At 42.9% G+C, this 26,123-nt stretch overlaps 1 protein-coding gene across 1 annotated transcript in view; it reads left to right on the top strand.

Annotated features, from left to right (window-relative positions):
* Positions 1-26,123, top strand: part of ADAMTSL1 (ADAMTS like 1) — a 444,282-nt gene that overhangs the window by 286,381 nt on the left and 131,778 nt on the right. The window contains exons 18-19 of the mRNA XM_068973576.1: positions 3,887-4,040; positions 5,412-6,537. Coding sequence (XP_068829677.1) covers positions 3,887-4,040; positions 5,412-6,537 — 1,280 coding nt within the window. The remainder of the gene's footprint in view (positions 1-3,886; positions 4,041-5,411; positions 6,538-26,123) is intronic.

Here is a 26,123-nt window from a genome sequence, read left to right as displayed (position 1 = left end):
GTCTGACATTGCTTCCACTGTTTCCCCATCTACTTCCCATGAAGTGATGGGACCAGATGCCTAAGGTGCCAGTAATTAAAGGAGATCTGTAGAACAGTATCATGTGTACTTGAGAATTCAGACTCAAAGACAGGCAAACTTAGGTTCAAATCCTGACTACTTACTGGCTGTGTAACCTTGGGCTAGTTACTTGACCCTTCTAGGATTTAGTTTGCTCAGCTGAATATTGGCGATGATAGTTATGTCCACTAACATGGTTATCAATGCATTGTTATTAAAAACAATGCATATAAAGTACTCTGTGCCTAGTAAAAGTTAACCCTTATCATGGTTGTGATTTTCTTCTGTCCCTCCTCATTGTCAGGAAAAGGAGAGGAAATAAAAGAAAACTCTTAACTTGACTGGCTGGACCCAGGATTATGGTTAAGACCTCCCACAGGCTCTGCTGGTCTTCCTAGGAGGCAGAAGTTATTTTGAGAACTAGGAATAGTTAGCCCTTATCCAAGGAATGTTACTAGGTTCTGCATTATCTGGGTTGATGAATGGAAATTCCAAACATTGAGATGGGGCTAGGAGTGGTGGGACTTTAAACCATATTCACTGGGGATAAACTCAAGCTGGTGCCATACAAAAGTGCTCCTGGGGGTGTTCACAAAGGCTTCAGTTGGCCCTGTTATCCCCACAACCCTTCCTTTGGCCCTCTGGCTGGGATAAGACTTGCATTCCACACCCCCCACATGACTCCCTTTGGAGAAAGGAAGACCTGGATGATCTATGGGTGTTTTTCATCCTCAGCTATCTGGGCTTAATCTCACGGTTACTGCACAGAATCCCTTAGAGACAGAATTAAGCCAAAGTTTTAAACACTTCAAATAAAATTACTTTTAGATTCTATTCTGAGAAAAGGTCTCTCAAAAGACCTTACTTCTTTTCTTTAGAAGAAACACTTGCATCTCTTGAAAGAGTTGGCTATTCAATATTTTAAGTCATATTTTTATGGAAATTCCTTCCTTCCCCAAGCATAAAAGAAATTAAAGTCAGAGCAGTCAATTTTAGAGCTAGAAGGAACTTAGGAGATCCTATAGTCTAGTGGTTCTTCAAAAAATTAAAGCCACAAAACCCTTTTTTTCCATTGAAATGTTTCAGTGAAGTCAGAAATCTAAAACAGAACAAATCAGAGTTATTTGGTGGAAGTGTGGGTAGGGGCCACAGATCCCCAAATGGTTGGGTCTGTAGATCACCTGAGAAGCCCCTAAATCACATCCTCAACATAGCTAAAGAACACACTTTGAAAATCCCTGCTCGAGTGTAGCTTCCCTGTTTCAGAAATGTGGAAATTGAACCTAGAGAAAAAACTAGATTTGACCAGAATCATAAACTGATCTTCTAACACATGGTCCATTTTTCCATTTCTGTACTTGGCAACACTCAAATGACCAGGCTTTTAAATTTTCCAGGCTCTCTACCCCTATTCCACCTGAGTCCTGGATTTGGTGCTGTCATTTACAATAAAATAAGGGGTGGGTGGAATCTGGAATCCACCCTCTTGAGGGAACAAAAGCAATGGGCTTGATTCTCATCTCCATTTTTTGCATCTTAAATGTCTTTTAGGGTGGTGGATCTCAGTGCATTGCATGGAATAGTTCATTTCCATGGGCTAGCATATGAAACTTGGAAACCTAAGATACTATTTTTTGGTTTCTACTGTCATTTTTCAAGTCAACATGGCATGCTGCCATGACCTAGTTCAGGCCTTTCTCATCTCAAGCCTGGACTACTGTGGCAGCCTGCTTAACTGACATCCTTGCCTCCCATCCATCTCCTACTCCTATCCCTCCCAGACACTGTTGCCAGATTAACCTTCTCAAAACACCTCCTTCATCATTTCACTCCTCCTTTAAATGGCTCCTTATTGCCTTATGGACCAATTCCAAACCTTCCGTCTGAAAATTAAAAGTCTCCAACATCTGGCCCCAAACTACCTGTTAAGCTCCTGACACTCTCCACTTGGCCCCTCTGTTCAGTCAAACTGGTTCAGCTCTGTCCCCAAGCCTGCCTTGGCCTTGAGCACTGAACTCTTCCACCTTGATTCTGGATAGTTCCTGCCTGCCATGCTTACTCCTGGTTCTCTAAACCCATCCAGACTCCAACCATCTTCCAGACTAGGCCAGGAAATCACTGGTATAACTTGAGCATTCACCAATTGTTAGCATTCATTTTATGATATCAATACTTCGCTTACAATCTTATATTTTTACTAAGTTCTTTTATTGCTATTTCTTTAAACAACTTTATTGAGGTATAATTTATATTCTTTAAATTCAACTTAGCATAATGTCTTCAGTGTTTATCCATGTCATAGCACATTATCAAAACATTCCTTTTTATGGTGGAGTAACATATTCTGTTAGTATAGACATACCACATTTCACTTATCCATTCACCAGTTGATGCATGTTTGAGTTGTTTCCATTTTTGCCTCTTAAGGATAATGTTGCTATGAACCTTAGCATACAAGTCTTTATGTGGATGTATGTTTTCATTTCTCTCAGGTAAGATACCTAGGAGTGAAACTGCTGGGCATGATCAGATGATAAAGCATCTGCCTGCAATGCAGGAGACCCAGGTTTGTTCCCTGGGTTGGAAGATCCGCTAGAGAAGGGAATGGCTCCCCATACCAGTGTTCTTTCCCAAAGAAGTCCATGGACAGATGAGTCTGGTGGGCTACAGTCCATGGGGTTGCAAAGAGTTGAACATGACTGAGCAACTAACACTGGAGAAGGCAAGGCACCCCACTCCAGTACTCCTGCCTGGAAAATCCCATGGACGGAGGAGCCTGGTGGGCTGCCTGGGGTCGCGAAGAGTTGGACACAACTGAGCGACTTCACTTTCACTTTTCACTTGCATGCATTGGAGAAGGAAATGGCAACCCACTCCAGTGTTCTTGCCTGGAGAGTCCCAGGGACGGAGGAGCCTGGTGGGCTGCTGTCTGTGGGGTGGCACAGAGTCAGACATGCCTGAGGCGACTTAGCAGCAGCAGCGGCAGCGCAACTAACACACACAGTAAATATATGTTTCTTAACTTCTTAAGAAACCATCACCCTTTTTCTAAAAGGCCTGTATTTCACATCCCAGCAGCATTACAGGAAGGCTCTACTTTTTCCACATCCTCACTTATGAGAATAATTATTGTCATTTTGATTATGAAAATTCTAGTGAATATAGAGTGCTATTTCATTGCGGGTTTGATTTTCATGTTCCCTAATATGGCATTTCATTTTAATAATGCATTTGGATTTCTTCTCATTATTTGATAACACCCCTTTGATGTTAGGAATCGTCTTACACATCTTCCTCCCATAGCATTTAGCATTCCACCTCAAACAAAGTAGATGCATAAGAATTATCTGATACTTGACATTAAAATAGTATAATTAATTTGTTAAGGAAAGAGAAAGGAATTAGCATTAGTTGAATGTCATTTCTGTGTGTGAAATTTTAAAATATATTATCATTGAATTCCCAGCCTTGCCAAATAAGTTGTAAGAAGTGAAAACAGACTCAGAGTTTAAGTGACTTGCCAACTAGTGACATGCAGTACTGAGCTGGAATCTAAACAGTGGACTCTATAACTGTGACTCTAAAGCCCAGACCATAGAAGTAAAAATAGGTGAAATGTCCACAGGAGACCTGAGACCAGAAAAGAGTGTGGCTACAATATGGATGTGTCTTTTCATATTGTAACATAATTAATTTCTCTTTCTCAGTTGCTATTGCTTTTCCAAGCAATTTTTCTCATATTTTGGTGAGCTTGAGAGTCCATATAAAACCCGTTAGCCGCCAGTTCTCCGCATTTACGTGCATTTGGCCTTTCTTCCCCCACCAGTGTTCCACGAGCTGCGGGGAGGGCACCCAGACACGAAGTGCCGTTTGCCGGAAGGTGCTGAAAACCGGTGTCTCATCAATTGTCAGTTCCTCCCTGTGCCCACCCCTGCCATTCTCTTCATCCATCAGGCCCTGTATGCTGGCCACCTGTGCAAGTGAGTACGTCAGTGCTCTGGGACGGGAAGAGAGCAAGCGCGGTAGCTTTCCCTGAGAGCAAGAGCAGTGGGGATAGTCAAGCAGTGAAGCCCTCTAAGGGCATCAGGCTGGTGATCTCAGCTAGAGATGGAAAAGGAATCTTAATTACACGTGGCCAGGCAGAAGGCTCTTCTCCACTGGGGGAAAGCCAGTTTGCAGGAGGTAGAGCAAAGTGCACTTGCTGGTATGTGGAGATCTGGAAGTTGGAGTCAGTATATTACTAATGAAGTCTAATGTGACCCACTCCAGGATTTTAAACTAAACAGTGTGTTCTGTTTACTAGTAACGCCTAGAGGTATAACACTTCTGAGGTCTTCTCTCCATGCCTATGGGGGGTGTGATGCTCTGTAGGACCCAAAAGGGAGACATTCTCCTTCTTTGTCCTCTGCCTCTTTTTATGATACTGATTTTTTTCTTAAAAAAATGTTTTTTAATTATTTATTTTAATTGGAGGCTAATTACTTTACAATATTGTAGTGGGGTTTCCCATACATTGACATGAATCAGCCATGGGTGTACATGTGTCCTGCATCCTGAACCCCCCTCCCACCTCCCACTTCCCTCCCCATCCCATCCCTCGGGGTCCCAGTGCACCGGCTTTGAATGCCATTTCATGCATCAAACTTGGGCTGGCAATCTATTTCACTTATGGTAATATACATGTTTCAATGCTATTCTCTCAAATCATCCCACCCTTGCCTTCTCCCATAGAGTCTAAAAGTCTGTTCTTTATATCTGTGTCTCTTTTGCTGTCTCACATATAGGGTCATCGTTACCATCTTCCTAAATTCCATATATATGCATTCCGTATATATACTGTATTGGTATTTTTCTTTCTGACTTACTTCACTGTATAATAGGCTCCAGTTTCATCCATTTCATTAGAACTGATTCAAACGTGTTCTTTTTAATAGCTGAGTAATATTTCTTTTTTAAAAAAGTCCTTTTAAAGAGAGGAACTGTCTTTCTCCTGGAGTCACCCTCCATCTAGAACCCTTCCTCTCCGTTTCTAGGGTTAGAAAGCCCCAAGAGAGTGATAGCAGGTGGCCCAGCTGCACTGCCTTAGCTCTCCCGTGCTTGATTGTGGCAGCAGCTTGATGGTCACCGCGGGAGTTGGTAGCCAGCTCCCCCAGTAAAACAAGGCAGAAAATGAAGGCCCTGGCCAAAGCAAACTCTAAAGCGCTTTCCCTCTTCTTTCTTTGGTTCCCCATCTCTCTTTCTTCTCTCCACCCTCACCTTTTCCGCTCTCTTGTCGCTGCTCCTCACTCTACCCTTTCTCCACTCTCCGTTTCTCTTTCTCCATCTGTCTGCTCTCGTTGCTTTCATTCCAGGGCCCGGGCGGCCATCCACAAAGCACAGTCCTCACATCGCTGCAGCAAGGAAGATCTACATCCAGACGCGCCGGCAGAGGAAGCTGCACTTCGTGGTGGGGGGCTTCGCCTACTTGCTCCCCAAAACCGCGGTGGTGCTGCGCTGTCCCACGCGGCGCTTCCGCAAGCCCCTCATCACCTGGGAGAAGGACGGCCAGCACCTCATCAGCTCTGCCCACGTCACTGTGGCCCCCTTTGGGTACCTAAAGATCCACCGCCTCAAGCCCTCTGATGCGGGAATCTACACCTGCTCGGCCGGACCAGCCCGGGAGCAGTTTGTGATTAAGCTCATCGGAGGTAACCGGAAGTTGGTGGCCAGGCCCTTGAGCCTGAGGATCGATGAGGAGGCCCTCGCGGTGAGGAAAGCCAGCCCCAAGGAGGCCCTGCAGATGCACAAACACCAGAACGGCATCTTCTCCAACGGCAGCAAGGCCGAGAAGCGGGGCCTCCCCGCCGACACCGGGGGCCGCTATGACGACCTGGTCTCGCGGCTGCTGGAGCAGGGGGGCTGGCCGGGAGAGCTGCTGGCGTCGTGGGAGCTGCAGGACTCCACGGAAAGGAACGCGTCTTCAGAGGAGGACCAGAACGCCGAGCAGGCCCTTCTGCGTCTGCCCTTCACTATGGTGACAGAGCAGCAGCGCTTGGACGACATACTCCGGAACCTCTCGCAGCAACCCCAGGAGCTCCGCGATGTCTACAGCAAGCATCTGGTGGCCCAGCTGGCCCAGGAGATCTTCCGCAGCCACTTGGAGCATCAGGACGCGCTCCTCAAGCCGTCAGAGCGGAGAGGCCCCCCGGTGGCCATCCCTCCCCATAAGCACGTGTCTGGCTTCAGCAGCTTCTCCCGGATCTTGTCCACTGGGGAGGGCGGGGGCGGCTCCCGCCGGCCGCACCGCAAGCCTGTCATCGTGCGCAAGATCTCCGCCGCCCAGCAGCTCTCTGCCTCCGAGGTGGTCACCCACCTCGGGCAGACAGTGGCCCTGGCCAGCGGGACACTGAGCGTGCTTCTGCACTGTGAGGCCATCGGCAACCCGAGGCCCACCATCAGCTGGGCCAAAAATGGAGAAGAGGTTCAGTTCAGCGACAGGTGAGTTTTGCAGTTACCTCGTCTGGGAAGAGCTGGGGGGAAGGGGTCTCCTGTGCAGGAGGCACCCTGTTCATTCTTCCTTCAAGGTGTTTGCAAGGATAGAGCTTAGAGTATTGGGCCTCAGGGACCGCTCTCATCCTGGGTTTCAAGCTTTCTCAGTACTGATGGACTGTTTAAGCAAAGACAAAGTATTTAATTTCTCTAGACTGTATGCTCTCATCTTTGTAAGATAATAGTAAGAATACCTATAACCCTCAATCCCCATAGGATTGCTGAGATTAATGAGATTCTCTCCAGATAGCTCTGAACCTTTGGCAGGAAGCTATCATTCCAGCCCAAGGCATTATTACATTACTGTTTTTGTGAGATGAACCGCTGAAAAGCTTGTACACCAGGATACTGTCTGTGTATGTGTGGTCCCCCAGGGCTGGGGACAGAGTGCAGCCAGCACCTGCTGCTCCCTGTGGGTGAGCCCATCCTCTGTCTGTGCTGGACAAGGCTGTTTGTTCCAGAAAGCTTTTATTCCTGGTTGGATCTGTGATTAATTATCCTATTATTTATTGGTGTCTCTGCTTTGATGTGCCTTTACTGGGATGACAGCATGCATTTGTGGCTTCCTTGGGCCATGGCCATTCATAATATAGCATCAATAGTGATAGAAGAGGTAATAATAGTAATTTTTTTAGTACTTACCTGTGTGCCAAAACCATGCCTTAACTTCCTGAGTACCTCCTCTGTAATCTTTATAAACACCCTTGTCCAGCCCTGACAACAAATAGAGCTGGCATTGACTGAGTAGCAACTGTCTTCCAGGCAGGTGTAAATGCTCTGTGTGCTTTATCTCATGAATTCTAACAGCAGCCCTAAGATGTAGTATCATTTTTATCCACACTTTACAGAAGAGAAAACCAAGCCTAGCAACTTACTAAAGATCACATTTATTAGGTGGCAGAGCCAAGACATGTGACAGAAATAAGAAAGGCAGCCAGTGGAAGAATCATAGTCCATGGATGAGAGAGGAACTTTAAGGTCTGTGCTTCAGAGTCTTCATTTTAACTTATTATCTTCACTGAGTTCATGAAGCATGCTCTTTTCATTAAATGTCCTTTTAAATGCTATTGTTCAGTTAATCCTCTTCACTGGCCTTCTTATGAGTAAGGAAGGAAAGAAAGCAGGATATATTATGTCAGGCAGTGTGCCAGGTTTATTTATATGTCACTACATTTGTTCTTCTGACAGTCAAGCCACTAGATTGACATTATCCTCCAGTTTCACATAAGAAATTGAGGTTCAGCAGCTCACCCAAGGTCACAATTTAGAAGGCCTGATTAAGGATTCAATATCAAGTTTATTGGATTCCAAAGAATAGTTCTGTCTGCTCTTCCAAAACTTGATGAACAAACATGACTTTGTCCATCCTGCCTACAGCTTGTGTGTTTTTGAAATGTTGACAATATTGCTTCTCAGCCTGAGCCCTTACAGATCAAACAGCTTTAATAACAATACTAAGCATTTTTTCTGTGACACTCTGTTCAATGCTTTAAAGGTATTATCTTGCTTAATCTTCAGGAAAAAAAAAGCCTTATGAGATAAGTACCATTATTGTTACAACATCAGTAATAAAAAAAGCTAAGGCACAGATGTTAGATTCACACAGAAGCACTGGAGACAAGGATAGAATGCAGACAGTTTGCTTTGAGAGCCTATAATGGTAACCTCTTGTACGCTTCTTGATCCTCCCCAGGGTGGACTTCCCTTGATCTTCTTCTCTGCTCTGATCCCTGCAGTTCTTTCCAGAAATCTTTGTAAGGAGTTTGTGGGTTAGGCTAAAGTTGCAGTAAATCACATTGAGGTCGTTGGGTCTCAGGGGGCAGCTCCAGCATCAGACCCTCAGAAGGACAGGTGCTGATTGAAAGTTGTACCGTGGTGCTCAGGTGAGAGGTGCACTGAAACTGCCTCTCTCATTGCACCTGTCACACCTATTGTGCCCAAATCGTGCAATGCCTGCCATCAGCTGGTCAGTTCCTATTTTATTCATATCTTCTGGGCCTGTTGCCCAGAACTGGTGTTATTGAGATCAAAGGGAGTAGCAGGTAGCTAGCTGTATGAGGGGAAAGACGGGAATTAACATTTCTTGACTAACTCTAGTCACTATATCCCCATGCCAGCAACTTCCACAGCCATCATCTCTTAATGTCCACTGCCAGGTGTAACATATGAGCTGATAGCCTTATTTCAGAGATGAGGAAACCAAGGTTCACAGTAGTTAAGGAAGCTGACCCCTGTTAAATAGCTAGTAAATGGCAGAATCAAGAGAATAAATTCAAACCCAGTTCTGCCCAACACAAGCTCATGCTGTTTTGAGTGACTAAGTTCATGCTTTCATGCATCTCCTATATTTGACTCAGAATACCAAGTTTCCTCAAGACCCCTGCTGTTTCCTCCTAACCTTTTCCAGGGTCCCTTCCTGTGAATAGTGACTGCTGCTGCTGCTGCTAAGTCGCTTCAGTCATGTCCAACTCTGTGCGACCCCATAGACGGCAGCCCACCAGGCTCCCCCATCCCTGGGATTCTCCAGGGAAGAACACTGGAGTGGGTTGCCATTATCTTCTCCAATGCATGAAAGTGAAAAGTGAAAGTGAAGTCGCTCAGTCGTGTCCGACTCTTCGCGACCCCATGGACTGCAGCCTACCAGGCTTCTCCATCCATGGGATTTTCCAGGCAAGAGTACTGGAGTGGGGTGCCATTGCCTTCTCCGTAAATAGTGACTACTTCCTCCTAAAGGGTCTACAATGACACAGGCCACTGAGATGGGGAAGGGGATGATCAGGATTCTGTTCAGCCTGGAACTGCATGGAGAATATTGAGGCTACGGCTTACTCAGGGGTCCCAACAACTTCCTTGAGTGCTGGAGTTTATGAAGTCCAAGGATCATGCCTCATCTTGGTCACTGGTGATTGCAGGAAAAATGTGGGAGGAATTAGGACTGAGGCCTTTGAGCTGGTCTTGCCAAGGCCCTTCGCTTTCCATGACCTTAGTCCCTTCATTTAAAAATGGAGGGAGGTTGTAGCAAATCACCTCTGATCGACCCTCTTCATTCCTTGATAGAAGGTCACAGAAGGTTAAAACCCTTATGTTGATGGAGAGTGGGGAGAGCTTTGAGCATGTTACTTCGAAATTTGTCCTACAAGTTATTTTGCAAGTGGTTCACAGACAGAGGTTCATTGATCACATGAGTTTGGAATGTGCTCGCTTAAAGTTAAATGTATATATTTACTGCTGGACTTTACTTCTATTTTTTAATATAGTATTTGATTTTTTCTTTTTTAATAAAATTAATGAAAAGGCTATAAAACAATTCAAATAATACCTGAATCTATAAAGTAAACATGCAGATATCTTTCATGCCCCTAATTCTATTCCCCAGAGGCTGTCAGTCTTAATAATTCAGGATATACCCATTTGGAATTTTTATATATTTTACTGTATTATATATGTCACATAGGCACATAAGATTTGTGTTCTTTTAATGCAATGTTATGTTTACAAATTTGACTTAATTTCTATTCAACAACATGCCTAGGAGACATTCCAGAATAGTATGTAGAGGTTGATATCACCTTTTTAAACCACTGATTGCTGGTCTTGAATGTATTTAACTAACACTCAAGGGAAATTACTTTGGCTTTTCCATTTTCAACTCCTATACACATTCCAACATGTATAGCATGCAGTGTTTTCCAAGTATTTCTTTGATCAATGAATAATTTTTTGGTCTAATAATCTCAAGGACATCAATAATTCTTAAAATACTACTTTTGCCTTTTAATTTTTACCTTAATGGGCATTAGGAGTCTAATGGCTTTAAGATGAAGAAGAGTCAACAGAATCTTGCTAAAGAAAGAAACATGGCAGCCAGTTGCTAAAGATGAAAAGTTGTAGGCCTAGGACAGAAGAGAGCAAATTCTGGGTCATGAGCCACCAGGACATTGGTGGGAACAGGGGATAACATTAAGAAGGAAAGCACAGGGATTTACCTGTGCTTAAGGAATGTGCTTCCACTGGTTAAGACTTCTCTTTCCAATGCAGGGTGTGTGGGTTCAATCCCTGGTTGGGGAGCTAAGCTCCCGCAAGCCTTGTGGCCAACAAAACAAAGCATAAAACAGAAGCAATGTTGTAACAGATTCAATAAAGACTTTTAAAAAAATGGTCCACATTAAAAAGAAGGGAAAAAAAACCACATGGGGGTCATGAGCAAACAGTATTACAGTTTTTGCCACTATCAAGATATTTTTTCCAGATCTAGCCTTAACAGAACTTTTTAATGCAAGTTAATGGCATGCAGTAGGGAAAAATAAGAGATTTCCGTTTCTGATCCTTGACATCATAATTTTTCCATTTTGCTTAGCTAGCCAGTAAGAAATATGGCTGGAGCTTAGTGTTTTATGCAGTTTTCCAAGTGCTGTTTGAGAAAATAAAATGGTTGCATCTGTACAGAACACACAGGAGGCACAGAACTGCCACTGGGACCACTCTGCTATGGCTGTTGGTGACCTCTTTTGTGTTGGATTTCATTGCTTGTCATCATTCCTGTGTCTGGTAGCGGTTCAGAAATGCTCATTTATTTTTAAACAAAGAACTGCTGAAATGCTCGGTGTTATAGTTCAGTTAGTCTGTTTTTGCTTAGTACCCAAATCCATCTTTCTGAAAGAGTCTACAAACTTCAGCCGGCTATTGGTCTGAAGGACTTTGCAGATATATTCAAGTACACTCCGAATAGCCTGAGCCACCAAGAAAGTGACTGAAGTCTGTTATGTCTTGGCTTTTACATATGCCAAAGCTTGACTTAAAAGAAGCTGGCTTTCAGAAAGAATCACCAACAATTCAGATACTACTGCATTTCATCAGGTGTATAACTTACTAGGTAAAAGAAATTCACCTCATTCTTAGAAGCACATGTCAACTTCTTAAGCAATCATTTACAGGATGTCCCTCAGTGTATTAAAACATCCTGGTTCTTCCTGATTCCTACTTCTTCCTTTATTTCACATACATTCCCATGCTTACTCCGAACCAGACCCCATGTTAGATATGAGGGATGGAGGAAAAAGAGGCTCATTCCCTGTAAAGGCAACTCAAAGTCTAGTTTGGAAACCAGAGAAGTAAATGCAGGGTGTAAATGCTAAGTAAAAGGAAGGCATATTTCTCTATCTCAGAAGTATTAATCTATCTGTCATATACCAGAGACGCACCTACTTGCTGAGAATATTGTGGTGAATGGAATGCAAATCTGCGTTCTCTTGCACTTCATGTGCATTTAGATATCTGCTCAAATGGCACACGTCGGAAAGATCTTCCCTGCTCATTCTGTCTAGAAGAGCACTCCTTATCATTCTCTGACCCTTTAACTCGATTTTACTCACAGAATTTTATCATCCTCTGACATATTGCATATGGATGTGTTGATTTCCTGTCCATAATGGGAGGACTTTTCTTTACTGCTGTGTCCCCAGCGCTGGAAAGAGTATCTGGCACTAAACAGGTACTAAATAAACAGTGAGAGAATCAATGAATGAGTGTGAAGCAAGACCGTAAACACAGAAAAGGACACAAGAAAAATATCAGCTGGTGATGAGTGCTGGGCAGGAAATGAAACAGGGCTTTGAGAAAGAATGATCTGGTGACCTCAGTAGGTGAGTTACTCTGAAGAGGTGACCTGAAAGCTGAGAGCTGAATGATAACCAGGGTCTAGCAATAGAACATCAGAAGGAAGAACCTTCCTGAGCAAGGGAGAAGCCATGCAAAACTCCCAAAGGGAAGATGAGTTTATTGTGTTGAAAGAACTCAAAAAGAAGGTCATTTGGCTGGAGTGTGGCAGGCTGAAGGTAGAGGCAATATGGGATGCCACGGGGGCGACCAGAGACCCGGATGAGAAGTTGGGGTTTTGATCTGAGCATCACAGGGAGATTTTAGAGGCTATTAATCAGGAAAGTAAAATGATATGATTTCCATTTTTATTGACCCATACTGGCTACTTTGCAGTGAGTAGATTATAGACAAGCATGAGCAGAAGCTGGGGAGCTATCAGGGGGCCCTTTGCGGTTGTCCCTTCAACTCCCCAAGTATCTCTCTTGGCCATTTGGTAGTGATAGGTGCCAGAGAATGAGATCATAAGTAAGGAAATATCCCTGCTCTCCAGAAACTGAGATATACTGGAGGGCTACTAGAGAATACTACACTCCAGTGGTTTGAAAACATTAATATTATCACTCTCAAGTAGCTAATTTATAACCTGGAAATATTTCACATATAGAAGGCTATCTTAGGTCCCCCGCCAAGGTTGTTAATTATGCGTTTTTAAAATCCTTACCTGATATTTCCACTCCGTTCATGATGGAGTTCTCTTCCATTTGCCCACCTTGTATTCTGAAGCCACATGTAACATAGAACATACACTCTTGTGTAAAGCCTCCTCCCCCACAAAAAGCTTATTTCTCGTTTGTTCAAAAAGAAGAAAGTTGTCTCACGAAACATGCCTTATCTAATCTGAGCTCTCAACAACATTCTACACAGGCTGAAACCTTCTTTCTAAAAACTCTCTCTTACTACTTTAGAAACCACACACACTTGGCTTGCTTCCTACTTCTCTGGTTATTCTATCTCAGCATCTTTGGGATCCTTCCTTCTCTACTCGCCTGTTAGCTACCCACTTAGAATTCTCACTCTGTATACACTAGTGATCCCGTGGCTCCAGGATGCCTCTGTATGCTGGTTCTCCTGTATCTAGCACAGAGTACATCTTTCTTCTGATTCAGATGTAAAATTGTCTGCTAGGAGAAGGAAATGGCAGCCCACTCCAGTGTTCTTGCCTGGAGAGTCCCAGGGACAGGGGAGCCTGGTAGGCTGTCATCTATGGGATCACACAGAGTCACACACGACTGAAGCGACTTAGCAGCAGCAGCAGCAGCAGCAGCAGACATCTTAACCCAGATACCCCACAAAAGGTCAACTCAGTATTTCTCTGAGGGCTTCCCAGGTGGTGCTAGTGGAAAAGAACCTACCTGCCAATGCAGGATGTGGGTTCGATCCCAGGGTTGGGAAGATCCCCTGGAGGAGAGCATGGCAACCCACTCCAGTATTCTTGCCTGGAGAATCCCATAGACAGAAGAGCCTGGCGGGCTATAGCCCATGGGGTCACAAAGAGTCGGACACAGACTGAAGTGACTGGACACACGTGCACAATATCTCTAAAACTAAACTCCTCAGTCTTTATCTCAGTAAAGAATACCTGCAGCCATCCAGCTTTCCAAGCCAAAATACAGGTATGCCTCAGAGATAGTGCAGGTTCAGCTCCAGATCACAAAAAAGCCAATATCACAATAAAGCTAATCAGTAATTTTTTGTTTCCCAGAATATATAAAAGTTATGTTTACACTGTAGAGTGCAATAGCATTATGTCATAAAAGCCAATCTATATTCGTTAATCTAAAAATATTTTCTTGCTATCGTCTGAGCCCTCACAGAGTCACAGTAGTAACATCAAAGATCACAGATCACCATAACAAATATCATAATAATGAAAAACTTTGAAATATTATAAGAACTACCAAAATATGACACAGAGATGTGAAGTGAGCAAATGCTATTAGAAAAATAGTACCAATACAGCCTGGATATTAGGGGAGTTTGGTAGAGAATGGATACACGTATATGTCTGGCTGAGTCTCTTTGCTGTTCACCTGAAACTATAACAACATTCTTAATCTAACTATTGTTGTTCAGTACTAAGTTGTGTCTGTCTCTGAAACTCCATGGACTGCAACACACCAGTCTTCCCTGTCCTTCACTGTCTCCTGGAGTTTGTTCAAACTTAAGTTCACTAAGTCAGTGATGTCATCCAACTATCTCCTCCTCTGTCATCCCCGTCTCCTCCTGCCCTCATTCTTGCCCAGCATTAGGGTCTTTTCCAGTGAGGCGACTCTTTATATCAGATGGCCAGTGTGTTGCAGCTTCAGCATCAGTCCTTCCAATGAATATTCAGGGTTGATTTCCTTTAGGGTTGACTGGTTTGATCTCCTTGCTGTCCAAGGAACTCTCAAGAGTCTTCAAAAAGCATCAAAGTCTTCAGAAAGTTCAAAAGCATCCATTCTTTGACTATACTGATCTTTGTTGGCAAAGTACTATCTCTGCTTTGTAATACGTTGTCTAGGTTTGTCATAGCCTTTCTTCCAAGGAGCAAGTATCTTTTAATTTCATGGATGTAGTCACTGTCTGCAGTGATTTTGGTGCCCCCCAAATAAAATCTGCCCCTGTTTCCATTGTTTCCCCATCTATTTGCCATGAAGTGATAGGACTGGATGCCATGGTCTTCATTTTTTGAATGTTGAGCTTTAAGCCAGACTTTTCACTCTCTTCCTTTACATTCATCAAGAGGCTTTTTAGTTCCTCTTCACTTTCTGCCATTAGGGTGTTGTCATCTGCATATCTGAGGTTACTGATATTTCTCTTGACAGTCTTGATTCTAGCTTATGATTCATCCACCCTGGCATTTCACATGATGTACTCTGCATATAAGTTCAATAAGAGGGTGACAATATATAAGCTTGACATACCCCTTTCCCTATTTGGAACCAGTCTGTTGTTCCATGTCCGGTTCTAACTGTCACTTCTTGACCTGCATACAGGTTTCTCAGGAGGTAGGTAAGGTAGTCTGGTACTCCCATAGCTTTAAGAATTTTCCATAGTTTGTTGTGATCCACACAGTCAAAGGCTTTTGTGTAGTCAATGAAGTAGAAGCAGTTGTTTTTCTGGTGATCCAGTGGATGTTGGCAATTTTTAAAATTAATTTATTTTTCAATTGAAGGATGATTACTTTACAGAATTTTTCTGTTTTCGGTTAAACCTCAATATGAATCAGCCATAAGTATACATATATCCCCTCCCTTTTGAACCTCGCTCCCATCTCCCACCCCATCCCATGCCTCTGGATGTTGACAGTTTGATCTCTGGTTCCTCTGCTTTTTTCTAAATCCAGCTTATACATCTGGAAGTTCTCAGTTCACATACTGTTGAAGCCTAGCTTGAAGGATTTTGAGCATTATCTTGCTAGCGTGTGAAATGACGGTAATTGTATGGTAGTTTGAACATTGCCCTTTCTTTGGTATTAGAATGAACACTGACCCCTTCCAGTCCTATAGCCACTACTGAGTATTCCAAATTTGATGGCCTGTTGAGTACAGCACTTTCACAGCATCATCTTTAAGGATTTGAAATAGCTCAGCTGGAACTCCATCACCTCCCCTTGGTTTGTTCATAGTAATGCTTCCTAAGGCCCACTTGACTTTATACAACAGGATGTCTGACTCTAGGGGAGTGACCACTCCATCGTGGTTATCTGGTTCATGAAGATCTTTTTTGTATAGTTCTTTGTGTTCTTGCCACCTCATCTTAATCTCTTCTGCTTCTGTTAGGTCTTTGCTATTTCTGTCCTTTATTGCGCTCATCTTTGCATGAAATGTTCCCTTGGTGTCTCTCATTTTCTTGAAAAGATATCTAGTCTTTCCCATTCTGTTTTTTTCCTCTATTTCTTTGCATTGTTCACTTAAGAAGGCTTTCTTATCTCTCCTTGCTGTTCTTTGCAGCTCTGCATTCAGTTGTGTATATCTTTCCCTTACTCCTTTCCCTTTTGTTTTTCTTCTTTTCTCAGCTATTCGTAAGGCCTCCCCAGACAACCATTTTGCCTTTTTGCATTTCTTTCTCTTCAGAATGTTTTGGTCATCGCCTCCTGTACAGTGTTACGAACCTCCATCTCTAGTTCTTCAGGCCCTCTGTCTACAGATCTAGTCCCTTGAATCTATTTGTTACTTCCATTGTATACCCCAAAACAACATAAAAAGTTTTTTAAATGTTCAATAGAAGCCATCGGATACTAAGAAAAAGAAAACAAACAAGGAAAAATAGCACCAATAGGCTTGTTCCATGCAGAGTTGCCACAAACCTTCCATTTATTTAAAAAAAAAAAAAAAAGTATCTCTGAAGCACAAGAAAGTGAAGTGCAATGAAATGAGGCCTGCCTGTATTTCTAGACTGTTCTAGTTCTTCAGTGGCACTTTCACTCTCCACTGGTCTCCGTTCTCACTGCCTGTCCTTGGCTTACGTGTCAGCTCTCAATGATGGCTGCAGCCTCCTAACTCTATATTTGCCTTCTCAAGACCAGGGATTGGAAAATTCCAGCCAGTGGCTTTACATTTTTTAAAGGGCTTATTAAGAATGGCTTTTAAAGGATTATTAAAAGAGTCGTTGAAATTGAGCCCAGAGCTGTTTAATTAACTTGCTTAAGATCCCTCACTTAATAAGTGGTGGAGCTGGGGTTTGAACCCAGGTAACTTAAAGGGTTATGAAAGGAATGGCTTTTGTATTTTTAAAGGATTATTAAAGACAAATAAAAAGTGGAATATACAACAGAGACCATAGGTGGCTCTGAAAGCCTAAAGTATTTGCTGCTGCTGCTGCTAAGTTACTTCACTCGTGATTGACTCTGTGCGACCCCATAGATGTCCCTTTATAGTTAAACGGATTCTCACTTCTGCCCTAGACCATTGACATGCTACTGCCAGAGCATCTTTCTAGCAAAGTCATCCGTGATGCTCCCAGGCTTAAAATTTTTCCCTTGGCCTGCTAGCATTTGAGGATGATTTCCAAATGCCCTAGCATGATATACAGTGTCCTTTATCATCTAAAGTCTGCCTACCTTTCTTGCTTTATTTCTTACCAGACCCCTCACTTCACCCCACTGAGCTCTGCCCTTCCACGATACCCAGTTACTTGCTATTTATAAGTTTGCCTAGGCATTTCCAGCCACTACAAGTGAGTAAGAGCAGAGAGTCAATATCTTGTGGTGCCTTAGTTGCCCATCACATCCAGGACAATGGAGAAATCCTGCTCATCATGGGCATCATTGCTAACAGTTATGAGCACTTGCTTTGAGCCACAAGATGTTCTCAGTGCTTTATAGATGTCCATTTATTTTATTGTTGTTTAGTTGCTAAGTTGTGTCTAACTCTTTGCAACCCTATAGACTATAGCCCCCCCAGGCTCCTCTGTCCATGGGATCACCCAGGCAAGAATACTGGAGTGGATAACCATTTCCTTCTCCAGGGGATCTTCCCGACCTAGGGATTGAACCCGCATCTCTTGCATTGGCAGGTGGATTCCTTACCACTGAGCTGCCAGGGAACCCCCCCACCCCTGCCCTTTATTCCTAGAATAACCCTTTCAGGTTACTATTCCAGTTTTACAAATATTAAAATTGAAGCACAGAGATTGTTAGATTCAGTCTGGCCCCAGGGATCTTGTTTCTTTGTATTGATTTTAACCTTGGATGCTGGGAGGGATTGGGGGCAGGAGGAGAAGGGGATGACCGAGGATGAGATGGCTGGATGGCATTACGGACTTGATGGACGTGAGTCTGAGTGAACTCCGGGAGATGATGATGAACAGGGAGGCCTGGCGTGCTGCGATTCATGGGGTCGCAAAGAGTTGGACACGACTGAGCGACTGAACTGAACTGAACTGAATACATGGGCTTGCACCTGTTTTAGAAAGAAGCCAGTGGGGTCAGCTGAACTTCGCATAATCCAGCATTCTATCCTCTAGCCAGCTGGCTTGCAATTTGTGAGGCTTTTGTTTTTATTGTGGCATGTCTGTTTCAGGGAAAGACTTCTCTTCTCTCAGTCTCTCTCCCTTTGCATATGAACACCCAGCTGTGAATGTGCAGAGTGCTCAGCACATAATAGGCACTCAGTAAACACTACTATTGTCACATCTGTGTTTGTATCTCTAATCATGTATGTTTACAGCACTGACAGCCTGTGCGTGCATGTGTTTAGATACCTCGACCACAAACGAGATGAAGCTGAACCGTTTCTTGCTTTTCAGTCATTCTGATAAATACTGAACACAACCTGGGCCTTTCTATTCTGCACCACATTTTGAGTTGAGATTCAGGCAAAAGCTGAATTTGCATTTGGAGATGAGGCATGCTGGCTGAAAAATCTTGTAACTCCACCCCACAGCTAATACCAGGAGGCTCATGTCATTATGGACAAATATATGTCCGGTATTCCTCCATCTGAATCCTACTCCAGAAACAATACCTATAAGGATGTTCAGATTCTCCCAAATTTCCACAGGGAGCTGGGTTACCAAACTGGGAAGGGAGGCTGCATGAGGATCAGTCTTTTCCTCTGAGAAAGATCTACATACTGCTGATAGTCCCACACTGGCAAGGAAGCCCCCAATTCCTACCCAACACCTTTGGTCTAAGAGTGAGCCTATAGTCACATACTCCTCATAGCTCAGCTGATAGACATCTTAAAGCATTTAAACAAGACTTTCCTAAAGGTCATGTGACTTTTCAGAGGAATGCAAATGAACATAAAGACAAATATGAAACTAGAGACTTAGGAGAAAATACTGATTTCTTCTTCAGTTCAGTCGCTCGGTCATGTCCAACTCTTTGCGACACCATGGACTGCAGCGTGTGAGGCTTCCCTGTCCATCACCAACTCCTGGAGCCTGCTCAAACTCATGTCCATCGAGTCAGTGACGCCATCCAGCCATCTCATCCTCTGTTGTCCCCTTCTCCTCTCCTTCTTAGGGATGGAGAAACAGCTCACAGGTGCCATTCCGTCTATATGGAGCCCTAGGAAACAGGCTAATGCCAAAGAGTTTCTGCCTTTTGATCCCTAAGGCAGTCCCTGCTTTCTTTCTGTTGTGGTCCTGGGTGCACCCACCTCACTCCACTCATCCCTTTGGTCAGGAGGAGCAAGCTAATGGTACAGCAGTTAACTCTGAGGACAGCCCACAATGGTAGCGAACAGGAAGTCTAGAATCATAGCATCTTATTTCTGCCACTTAATAACCACAGGAGTCTTAACAGCTCTGAACCCTTGTTTTCTCATTAGTTAAAATGATCATAACCACCCTGCAGAAAAGTGAAGAAGTAAAGAAGAGAAATATTATCTGTAGTATGCCTGGCACACAGTGGATACACATTTGATAGTATAATCATTGTTCCTTAGAGGTGAGGCCAGTGTACCACACACCGTCTTCCAGGATGTCACAAAATCAGGGGCATTACTCTTATTTTGAGGAACCCCTGGGCGGTTGTTGGAAGACTAGCACTAGAAAGGTGTCTAGGAAAACACAGTGTGATGGAGAATTGTCAGCCTATATCCAGACAGCAGGAGAGTGTGCTTATACTCTACAGACAGTTTTTTCTGATGTTTTTGATCTGGTAGGATAGAGAAATATGTATGCTCTAAATGTTTATACTTCCCAGAAAGCTCTGGACAGTGTTCCAAAGTGGTGTTGAATAGAAGATGAATTAAGGAGTATTTGGAAGGCTTTAGCTCGGGCAACACAGAGTATCCACAGATGGAAACTTCTTCGAATGGAAGAGAGAATCAGATGGAAAATGCCTCCGGGGTCAATTTCAGAACCACACTTGTGAATAATGCTATATGTAAAAGTCATAAGCACATGCAATGCAGTTTCTAAGTTTGTAGATATTATAAAAACTGGAGGCTGGGCAGATAGTGAGGGAAGAAGAAACCAGTTTCAATTTGGTTTGGCTTGTTTCCTTTATAGAACCAAAGGAAATGGAGATGACAAATGTTTTTCCCAGTTGAAAAGTAAAAGAAAAGCAAGTCAGAAGAAAGAGCCATCTCAGTAAATAGATAAAGCTTAGCCAAAAAAAAAAAAAGAAGAAGAAGAAGATCAGTGCAAGGTCACAGAAGTGACCGGCATGAATCAGAGAACATTAGAGGACACAAGACAATTAGTGACAACCAGTCACTGTCCACTCTCTGAAAAGCTGGAGAGTCTCAAAAGATCCCCCTAACAGTTAATTCATTCTTCCTAGAAAAGTGGTCCTAGCAAACAGCATTTTTGAAAAAGTGGTTAACGTTTTAGTATAAATGAGGAAGACACCAAAACAAACCAGAAGTGAAAGTGCTTCCGTGTTCTAGGTTGGGGTCAGCAAACTTTTCTTGCAAAGGGCCAAACAGCAAACATTTTAGCTTTGCAGGCTATCCCATCTGTCTCAACTATTCAGTTCTGCCAGTGGAGCATAAAAGCAGCCATAGATTCTTAATCTGCTGTGGCTGAGTGCCAATAAAACTTTATTTACAAAAGCAGGTGACAGCTGGCTACAGTTTGATGATCTCAATTCAAGGTAAATAGGAAATCCAGTCAGTCGTTCCATGTAGAGGTCTGCAGTTTGAAATGAATTACCTGGCAGGAAGATAGAACTACTCATATTAGCAAATTGAAGACTTTATGAATTTCTGAAGAGAAGGAAGCTGAAGGGTTTGGCAGAAGGTATTAGGACAGAGTTAAGAATGTGTGGTCAGTTGACCTTTCCCATTCCAAAAATATTTTCTATACTTCCACCTGGAGCAGTCATGGAGCTTGCAGCATTAAGTTAAGTAACTTTTAGTTGGCAATTAAAAGCAGCCAAAGTTAAAAAAAAAAGTTGCCCTTGCCAGATGGTGATACAAAACTCTTCATGAACCTTAAGTCTGTTCCCCAAAATGTCTGTACAAAATAAAACTCTCCCTTGCAAGTGTCTGGGCTACTATAATTTTTGGTTTCAAAACAACATTTTTGCAGAAGATGTCGTCTCACAATATTCTTTCTGTCCTCCAGCTTCAAGCTAGTTAAAATCTAGAAAATTCTTGTTAGCAATTGTCCATTTCCCTGAGTAACGACAAACCTTGGCACAAATTACCCCCCAACAAAAATGAGGCCAAACCGCATGCCTTCCAGCTATTTAAAATCCAGAATATTCTTATTAGTGATTGTCTATGTCCCTGAGAAACATTGGCATATATTACAGTCAACCAAAAATAAAGCCAAACCACATGCCTTCTTACTAGGCCCCAGTGGATGTTTGAATAGAGTCCGTTTTTTTTAAGGTCAAAGGTCATTCCCCATTCCCAGTTCCCTGCACCAACTGAGCAAGTTACTTCTCAAAGCTTTTGTTTCATCTCTAAAATATGATAATGTCAGACCAGTAACATGAATGAAATTGTATGAAGCTTGTACACTTGTCTACCAAATACCTGCTCCCACTCTCCCTTTGTGGTAGATTTGATTATCCTAATCTTAGGAATCCCTAAGCAGAAAAAAGTCTGCATTTCAGGGTAAGGCAAAAACCTCGACACCTCCTCCTTGGGGTTGTGAGCTGATATTCTTTGCACAATATTCTTTAACTGCTTCTAAGCTCACTTTTTCCCAATTCTTATTCTTTTACTCTTTTTTTTTTTTTTTTGCAATTGCAGAATTCTGGCATTTTTAAAAGGGTTCTAAAATATCAGTATCTGGTTAATAGTGTTAAAACAGTTATGGAAATGACTAGTTGTCTTTATTCCGAGATTCCTGAGTCAAGAATAGAACTGAGGCTGTTGCCAACCCAGTGTGCCACGTGGCCTCAGTCCTGTGCTTGTCTTTCCCACCCGCAGGGCTTCCACCAAGATACACCCACTGTGGCCCATGCCCGGCTCTCCCACACAGCATACCCCTCACCTCTTCCCCCGTGGCCCTGATTTATGTGTTTTTTTCTTGAAAACTGTTCATTTATCAGTCATTTACCCATGTCAAGGCAGCTCATCACAACATCCAGATTACATAGGTTCAGATATGAAGAGTGAATGATGATGGCAACAGTAATGTTGATGTTCAGTCGCTGAGTTGCGTCTGACTCTGTGACTTCGTGGACTGTAGCACATCAAGGCCCTCTGTCTTCTGCTGTCCTCTGGAGTTTGCTCAGATTCATGTCCACTGAGTCAGTGACGCTACCTCATCTGTCTCATCCCCTGTCACTCCCTTCTCCTTTGGCCTTCAATCTTTCCCAGCATCAGGGTCTTTTCCAATGAGTCAGCACTTCACATCAGGTAGTCAATTTCCTAATGAATAGTTAGGGTTGATTTCCTTTAGGATTGACTGGTTTTATCTTCTTGCTGTCCAAGGGACTCTCAAGATGCTTCTTTAGCACCACAATGCGAAAACATCAATTGCTTGGCACTTAGCCTTCTTTATGGTCCCATTCTAACATCTGTATGACTACTAGAAAAACCATAGCTTTGACTATTTGGATCTCTGTCAGTAAAGTGATGTGTCTGCCTTTTAGTACACTAGGTTTGTCATAGCTTTCATTCCAAGGGGCAAGCGTCTTTTAATTTTGTGGTTGTGGTCACTATCCTCAGTGATTTTGGAGCCCAGGAAAATAAAGTCTGTCAGATTTTATTTTCTTGGTGATATCAAAAACAACCACTAATATTAATAATAACCTGCACTTCCCTAGTATTTAGTACTTGTCACGTACTTTTCTGTGTTTTTGAAATACCTGAACTCAACATAGAATATTCACAACACCCCTCAGTTGGTGCAATAATGCTCCTCATTCTGTGTGTGAGAAAACTTTGCCACTCAGAAGTAAATTACTTGTGCTAGGTTACAGAGATACTGAGTGGGACAGCTGGAGGCTGGGGCCCAGTCCCTGTGGCTCTGGAGTCTGTGCTCTTATCCACTGTGCTATATTGTCAAAATTATCATTTTCAGCTCCACTGCTTGGAAGGCCACTAAACAAGTGTTTTGGCTTCCCTGGTGGCTCAGATAGTAAAGAATCCACCTGCCATGAGGGAGACCTGGGTTCAATCCCTGGGTTGGGAAGATCCCCTGCAGGAGGGCATGGCAACCCACTCCAGTATTCTTGCCTGGAGAATCCCCATGGACAGAGGAGCCTGGCAGGCTACAGTCCACGGGGTTGCAAAGAGTCAGACATGGCTGAGTGACTCAACACAGCACAAACGTGTCTATTAAGTACCCATTCATTGTGTGTGCATGCTCAGTCCTGTTAGACTCTTTGTGAACCCATGGACTGTAGCATGCCAGGCTCTTCTGTCCATTGATTTTTCTAGGCAAGAATACTAGAGTGGGTTTCCATTTCCTACTCCAGGCAATCTTCTCGACCAGGGATCAAACCCAGGTCTCTTGCATCTCCTGCATTGCCAGGCAGATTCTTTACCAGCTGGGAATCCCCATTTATTTAGCATGTCAGCACTACACTGAATACTGAAGTGACAACTATAAAAAGGAGTCCTTGAAGTATTTTTTTTAATTGGAGGATGATTGCTTTATGGTATTGTGTTGGTTTCTACCATATATCAACATGAATCAGCCATAGGTATATGTACGTCCCCTTCCTCTTGAGCCTCCCTCCCACTTCCCATCCCATCATACCCCTCTAGGTTGCCACAGAACACCAGATTAGAGCTCCCTACGTCATACAGTACATTTCCGCCAGCTGTCTAATTTTACATATGCTAATGTGTGTGTTTGGATACTGCTCTCTCCATTTGTCCCATCCTCTCCATGTCACCCTGTGTCCACAAGTCTATTCTTTATGTCTGCCTCTCCTTTGCTGCCCTGCAGATAGGTTTATCAGTATCATCTTTCTAGATTTCATATATATGTGTTCATATATGATATTTTTCTTTCACTTTCTGACCTACTTCATTCTGTATAATAGGTTCTAGGTTCATCCGCCTCAGTAGAACTGAGTCAAATGCGTTCGTTTTTATGGCTGAATAATATTCCAATGTGTATATGTACCACAACTTTTGAGGTATTTGTTTACAATCTAACTGAAGGGATGAGATGTGGTAGAGTGAAAGGACTTCACAGTACAAGGTAAAACACGTCTGTAACATCAAGAAAAGAAGGGATTCTTGTGGACTGTGGAAATGCAGAAGGTTGAACTAGAACTTGTTCTTTAGGGATGGGGAGAATTTGAAAGAATCAGCAGGAGGAGGAAGAAAATGAACACTGCTCAAAACTAAGGACAAGGAGAGTCAACGAGGCCATATTGAATGGAAAGATAAGTTTGTGCTAGAATGTGGGACAGATAAGTTTGAAAAGATGAAGAAGACACTATTCTAAAGAGAAAGGATGTACCTATAATTTCCAAGTTCTAGTTGAGAAAATGGGTTTAAGAATCATCTGTTAGGATGAGAGTCTTGAAATGGTACATCATGGTCAGTGTAGCAAATGAGTATTGCTGTGTCTAGAGCTTGAAATTTTTCCTCTGACAACTGGAAATTCCAAGGAGGAATTTCAAAATGGAAATGTAGATTACCCCTACCTGTACCATTAAAAATTACTAATTTATTAGATGTATCTGATGCTTAAACTGATGCCTTTTTACTTAGAAAATAGTGAGAAACTACTTCTTAGAAATAATTCTTCAGAAATTGTAACCTCACTCCTTAATTTGATCCTCACAAGATCTCTCTGAGGTATTCTGCTCAGTATGCAGAAGGAACATAGAGGCTCACAGAGCTGAAACACTTGCCTAAGACCACCATCTGAGTCCATGTCTCTTGACTGTAGTTGGAAATCCTTTCCCCCCACTGCAATTTCACATGGTTGGTTGTTGATATGACTTTGAGAAGTGGGCAGTTACATACAGTGGTATCCCCACTGAGCCAAGGATTTTGAAGGCGTCATGATACCACCCCATGTACAAGATTTCTAGACCTCTCCTCAAGACACCCAGAGACACCTCCTTGCAAATGCAGAGGAGAGAACTCCACCTCAAGCAGCATGTGCTTGGTAGGACTAACCCAGGAGCACTTTGTCCATAACATACTCATTTGGACAATGAAGGCTTGTGTAACTGAAACAATTATTTGTACTCTCTCAGGTGGTCTTTAATTTGTAGAATGCTTGAGAAGGCAGGCTGTCACCTTTACAAGTAAAGGTCACCCAGAAAAGCAAAACTGCTCTTTCATTTCCTAGCTAAAAATAATGGGCGAAGAAATTAAGCAATAAGTTTTAGCCCAATAAACCAAAAGGGAATGTAGGTGTGGAAGGAAAGCAATGAGTAGTAATATACCTAATATGACTATAGGACCATTTGCTGTGTAGGTCTTAATTATGCCCTATTCCGTGTCCCCTCGTCTCTAATTCCATAAATTCCCAAACAACCCCAGAGAAATCTTTCTGGTTTTGTTTGGAAAGCAGCACTATGTTTCTGAGCCTGCACATTCTAAAACAGGTCTGTCAAACCTGAAACCTAAATACAAGCTGACAGAAATCAGCTACCAACAAATTAAGTTAAATTAATAGAGTAGATGCCTGAAATACAAAGAAAATGTTTTTTTCCCCAGGAGTCTCACTCTCTCTAGATGCCAGACTAAATAAATTAAAGTAAACCTCAATCTCCAGCAAGCCCTTTTCTTTGCCTTGTCACATTTCCTAGAGAGTCCTGCATGGGAGCCCTCTCCAGAAGTATTGCTCCCCCTAGTGGCAGCCTGCAAACTCCCATCTACCAATTTTATGGGCATATTAAAGATGTGATTGAAAAAAAGTACTGGACCAAGAAATCCTATTTCAAATCCTGATTTTGATGCCAAATAACTATGTACCTCCTTGAGCTAAAGAGTTCAGTTTTATGACTACAAGCAATTTCTAAGTATATGCACTAAACAAGAAATTCAGATTCATCCCGTGTAGATTTTGTC

The sequence above is a fragment of the Capricornis sumatraensis genome, chromosome 6 (assembly GCF_032405125.1).
Source record: "Capricornis sumatraensis isolate serow.1 chromosome 6, serow.2, whole genome shotgun sequence".
NCBI classification, from domain to species: domain Eukaryota; kingdom Metazoa; phylum Chordata; class Mammalia; order Artiodactyla; family Bovidae; genus Capricornis; species Capricornis sumatraensis.
The sequence above is the reverse complement of the archived record's forward strand: the minus strand, read 5'-3'. Positions and strand labels throughout refer to the sequence as shown.